General features: G+C 36.1%; 1 protein-coding gene across 2 annotated transcripts in view; it reads right to left on the reverse strand.

Moving 5' to 3' along the window:
* The window catches only part of Nhe3 (Na[+]/H[+] hydrogen exchanger 3), a 165,068-nt gene extending 159,870 nt beyond the window's left edge, over positions 1–5,198 (reverse strand). For both annotated transcript variants that reach the window (XM_076203772.1, XM_076203773.1), the window contains exon 1: positions 4,942–5,198. In XM_076203772.1, the coding sequence (XP_076059887.1) occupies positions 4,942–5,188 (247 nt within the window). In that variant the 5' untranslated portion in view covers positions 5,189–5,198. The remainder of the gene's footprint in view (positions 1–4,941) is intronic.
* Positions 5,199–6,006: the final 808 nt, after the last annotated feature.

A 6,006-nucleotide genomic window follows, 5' to 3' on the forward strand; every position in this document is an offset into this window, starting at 1 on the left:
CTTTCATCAACCCTCTCTCCCAAATCCTTTTTCACCCCTGTTCTCCTCCTCATTTCTCACTCTATCTAGCCTAGTAACCCCCACCATACTTCTCAGACACCTCATCTCAAACACATTCAAACTCCTTCTCTCTTCTTCTCTTATGTTCCACGTTTCTGCCCCATACAGTGCTGTTGGCACAATCACTCCTTCATACAGTCTCCTCTTCGCATCCATTCCCAAATGTCTATTTCTCATTACACTCTTTAAACCACCAAGGCATTTACTCGCTTCTCTCAATCTACATTCTACCTCCACCTTCACTCCACCTTTTCCTGCTACACTTGCACCCAAGTATCTAAAACTATCCACTTCCTCCAGTCGCTCTCCCTAATGTTCACTTCCAGTCTACTGCCACTTTCACCCCTTGTACATCTCATCACCTTACTTTTACCCACATTTATCTTTAGCTTTCTTCTATCACATACTCTCCCAAACTCTGCCACCAGCTTCCTCAATCCCTCCTCTGACCCTGCCACAAGCGCAGTGTCGTCCGCAAACAACAGCTGGCTCACCTCCCACTTTTCTCCATTTTCTTTAACCCATTCAACTCCGATGACAAGATGTCTTGTCATTTGGTCAAATAAAACAAAAAATCATAAAACACCAAAATGTTTGATCAAACACCAGAAAAATATGACGTCAGTCCTCGCTTCGCTGCGAGCGAAGCGAGGACTACTGACGTCATATTTTTCTGGTGTTTGATCAAACATTTTGGTGTTTTATGATTTTTTGTTTTATTTGACCAAATGACAAGACATCTTGTCATCGGAGTTGAATGGGTTAACCATCTCCAATCCCTGACTCACTACCCTAGCATTCACCTCTCGCACCACCCCATCCATGTATAAGTTGAACAGCCAGGGCGACATAACGCATCCTTGACGAAGTCCCACCTTTAGTTCAAACCACTCACTCTCTCCATTTCCAATCCTAACACATGCTCTACTACTCACATAAAAACTCTTGACAGCTCCCAAAAGCTTTCCTCCTATCCCATAAATCTGCATAACCTCCCACAGTGCCTTTCTGTCTACCCTATCATAAGCCTTTTCCAGATCCACAAAAGCCCAAAAAACATCCTTCCCCTTTCCTATAGCTTTCTCACATATCTGTCTTACCACAAAGATCTGATCTACACAACCTCTACCCGTCCTAAATCCACACTGTTCCTCACCAATTACTCCTTCTGTTCCTCTCCTAATCCTCTCAATTAAGATTCTCCCATAAGCCTTCCCTACTACACTCAACAGGCTAATCCCTCTGAAATTACTACATTCACACTTGTCCCCTTTTCCCTTGTAAAGAGGAACTATACAGGCACTACTCCAGTCCTCCGGTACTCTACCCTCTCTCCAGCAAACATTAAATAATCTCACCAACCAGTCCACCATCGCAAAACATAAAAATACAAAATGCTGTACCGAACATATTGTTATCGACAACAAACTAAGCATAAAAAAGTTTTACTGTTACATTTCATTAATTGCAAAACATATAAAAATACAAAATGTAAGGTAAATTTTTTATTTCAAAACACATTCTCTTCGTTTACGTACTGTACCGAACATATTGTTATCGACAACAAATTAGCCTAGGCATAAAAAAAGTTTTACTGTTACATTTTATTAATTGCGAAATATATAGAAATACAAAATGCAATGCAAAATTAGGAAACATTTTACTTCAAACAAAATGAAAGAATATTTAGCTGGCTGAAATGCTGATGCCGCCGGCAGCCTGCCAAAATTGTCGTACTTACGTCTCGCGGCGTGCAAAGTAATTGTACTGCACTGCCAGGCATAACATTGCAATTCTATTACTCTATTAAATGTTAGATATTATTGCACTATCTCATGGTCGTAAAGTCGATCAGTCGTAAGTCAACGACTACCTGTACAAGATATAAGTTTCATTTGGGCATACATGCAGAAGTATTTTGGATTGTTCTTTATAGCCAATGATGCCTTGTCTTCTTCATGCAATTCTTTTTGCTTGTTTTCTATTTTTTTCACTTTAGTGTCAATGTTCTCTCTTCCATTACCAGTACCTGATACTGGTACTTTTGATATTTTCCCTAGTTTTGTTCTGGCTCTCAAGAGAACTTTTTAGTCTCTGGGTATTTAATTTCTGCTGTTTAATTCTCTTTTACCAGGAATATGTTTCTTGCATAAGTTTTTGCATTTGTTCATGAAAGACATTAGCATTTCTTCAACAGTTTCACAATTACTCATCAAAGCCCAGTCAACCCTTTCTAAATCTTCATTGAGTGACCAAATTTTTCAGAGTCTTTTCTGGGTGAGTGGAGTTTTGCTTTTCTTTTGTGTTGATTTTGCTAAGTTGGTATTCACTTAGTCAAATTATGGTCTGACATAATTGTCATTGGTAAAAACATAGTCTTACACATTGTTCATTTGTGTTGGCTCCCTCATGACCTGTTCTAAATGGTTATTATCAGTGAGCCTGATTAGTTTATTAGCTTGGGCTTGGTCACTGATTGTTTCTCCACTTATATAACAAGAGGGCAAATTGATTATGGGCAAATTAAAATCTCCAAGCATAATAAATTTTGTATTTTTTTCCATTTTTTCTAATATCCTTGCTAGTACGTTAGAGAAGTCTTCACAGTCATATTTTGGCAGTCAGTAAACTATCACTACTATTACACTCACTTATGGCACCTTAACAATGAGCAGTTTGTTTGTACCCTCTGAATTCGAACACAATACTGGTACTATTTTAGAAGTGCACATCTATGCAGTATGGCATTAGAAAATAAAATATTTTTGTAAATTCTAACACATCAATGTAATGGATGGCGGAAATCAACATAAAAAAACATTGCTAAAAGCTATGAAGAAACGAAGTTGCGTAGACTCCTTTAGACGCCATCTTTGTTTTGATAGATTCAGAAGTCAGAGACCACAACGATGGCTTGATGACGTCTAGAATTACATGTACCATATCATTAGATGCAGGTTAGGCTAGGTAGGCAGGTTAGGTTAGAATAGATGAATTTAGCCTACTTTAATTTCTTCAACCTCTGCTCTACCAAAACAAAGATGGTGTCTCAAGTAGTCAAAGCAGCTACATTTGCTATTCTATAGCCTTTAGCAACTGTTTCTATGATTAATTTCAGCCAAGAATAATGTATATTATGTTAATGTATTATAATTTACAAAATTACTATTTAATTTTTTATTACTATATCTTGTAGGTGTGCACTTCTATAAATTTATCCACAATACTTATGCACTTTATGTCACATCATCCTGGAGGTAAAGCACTACACCACCATGAATTCTACCAGGTGTAATTTCCAATCTTTAGTTCCTCATCTATTATCTCTTCACTTATGTGGGTTTCTGTTAGACTTAGTAAAAGATAATAATTTTCTTTAGATAGTATTCCTAGGTATTTCACTTTTGTCTGGTTCTTCATGGGGTACAGACCCTATACATTGCACAGAAATATTTTCTCTACCACTGAGCCAGTTGAGCTTGTGCTACCCACTGTTGTTTTGGGTGGTGCCATTGGACAGGTTGGGGCACTGTGTTCAATGCTTGATACTTGTGGTTGTGCTGGGGTGCCACTGTTTTGATTCTGCATCATTTATAGGAATTGTCCCATTTATACTTAAATGGTGTAGATTTGCTGTAGGTAACTTTCTAAAAAAATTTGTGATTGGTCATCTATGCTCTTAGCACTTTTATCTCTATCTGTCATGTTTTCCACTGCCTTTCAGTTTCATCAGTGTCTCACTCTTACCTGTTTTTACAGTCCCTTTGAGGTGAGTAAGTGCATTTTTCATTATTTCACATATCCTCATTCAAAGACCTATAACACAGTTTAGGGTGGTAATGTTCGCACTTTCTCTCTCTCGTACAGCACCTTTCTTTGTTTGGGCTATACTTGATCAATCTTGGGCATGCCTTTGGGTGATCATTTATACTTCCACTACCTTGTATACAGAATTTGCAACAGTTTCTCTTAGAAAATGCATATATTTTCTTATTCAACCCATTCATTCCCTTTGATTCTTTATATCCATCCTGTGCTAGAATAGAATCTTGGTAATGCCCTGTCTGTATATAAGCTATACTATCCGAGTGGCCAAACTTGCAGTCCTTTCACAATGTGCTTGTATTGTATAAACATTTCTTGGCATGGCATGTTACATAAATGTGTATTATTATTACTGCTGCTTCTTACAATTTTTTTTATATGAATAAATAGTTTTATGGGTCCCTATATTCTCAGTTTTGGAGAATAAGAGTTTTTTTTTTTTTCTCTCTCTCTCTCGATAAGGCCTTCATGCAATATGGCCTGCTAATACTTTATCTATCTATACTATTTGGTAGGTTTGCATCAATTATATACATCAATATGTGGTAATGTTTTCATACCTCATGGCAGCCCTGGGTTCTGGCTCTCCAGGAGGAAGTTACAGGTGCAACATCCTAAAATCTACCAACTTGTCATGAGATGATGGTATCAACAGGTAATGACATTCCTGTTATATTTTCCATTTCTTAAGTTCACAAAATGTTGTTACCAGAAACAATAGGTATAACCTTTAAAAATCATCAACCTGTCACCATGTCAAAATCATGTGACATGCAGTCAAACTAATTTTTAAATACCAAATTAAAAATAAAAATTTTAAATTATGCAAACATAACACAGATTTTCACATCCCGACATATTAAATAATTGTAAGATGTTACTCATTAACACAATACACCTCAGTTACTGAAAGGTCACTATGACTTTGTAAGGAACTAGATATTTCTAAAGACAGAACGATCATCCTGAAATCAAGTGGTTTGGGTTCCTCTTCCACGCAATTCTGAGTAATACTGGTGTCAACCATACAATGCTGAAGTTGTGCTATCTCCTTACCATATATGATTGCTAATCCAGTTTCGTGAAGATACCGGGCTCTGCGGTACTTGAAGATCCATATTGTTACAACCGTCAAAATCAGTAAAAATGTATACAAAAGTATATTCAAACTATCAATTCGATGGGTATTCTGTGCCTTTTCATCGAGCTCTCTATCTACAGTCCCAGTGTTCTCTGCCTTTACACAAATTATCACCATGGAGAAAAATAACAGGAGGAAACCTTTGACCCTTCTTCTCTCCATCGTCAATGTTTACAACTTACACTTCAGAAATATAAAGAGAGTAAGACGACACCTTTAAAACAAGTGAAGGTACTATAAGGTATTTGATTTTATTATTAGGTATATATTTTTTGCGCAAATAACATATTTAGAAGAAAAATTACGATGAACTTATTACATATATAAATAATATTGATCAAATTACAATTCTTAATTAAATTACATTTCAAACCCTAAGATTTATTAGGCATATTAGAGAATATAATCCTCTAACATAGTCAACATTCAAGAGGATCGTATCGTTAACTTATGCTGCTCTCGAAAATTCCGTTTGTCACTGGAAGTTGAATCATACTTCCTGTCAAAATGAATACCTTCATACTTGTCAAGTCTTACGTTTTTGGTGCAAGTCATACGTAATTTCTATGACTTTTAAGTTTTACGGCGTAAGTTGGAAATCTTACGCTTTTTCTCTGCATGCAATGTGTTTTAAACAATTTGAAATAAATTCCCCTTTTCAAGTGTTATATTATATTACAAGTCAAGTCTTACGTTTTTTTGGGTAAGTCTTACGTAATTTCCATGAGCACCACATAATGAAAAATATTACTGTTTACAAAAACCTTTGTAAACAGTAGCTTAGCCTAGTGTTTTTCATTATGTGGTGTTCATATATGCGTTACATTGTGTTTTCATTCTGCATTTGTTTTCACTTTTGAAACAAATAAACATTGAATGACAAAAAATATGGTTTTCTTATAGTTTAATTACCGTTTTAAACATAAATCTATGGTCTCTAACGCAAAATCTTATCGCAAGACACTACAGTAGCTTGACAG

The sequence above is a fragment of the Oratosquilla oratoria genome, chromosome 20 (assembly GCF_046742065.1).
Source record: "Oratosquilla oratoria isolate Oo_2021 chromosome 20, ASM4674206v1, whole genome shotgun sequence".
In the NCBI taxonomy this organism is placed as follows: Eukaryota; Metazoa; Arthropoda; class Malacostraca; order Stomatopoda; family Squillidae; genus Oratosquilla; species Oratosquilla oratoria.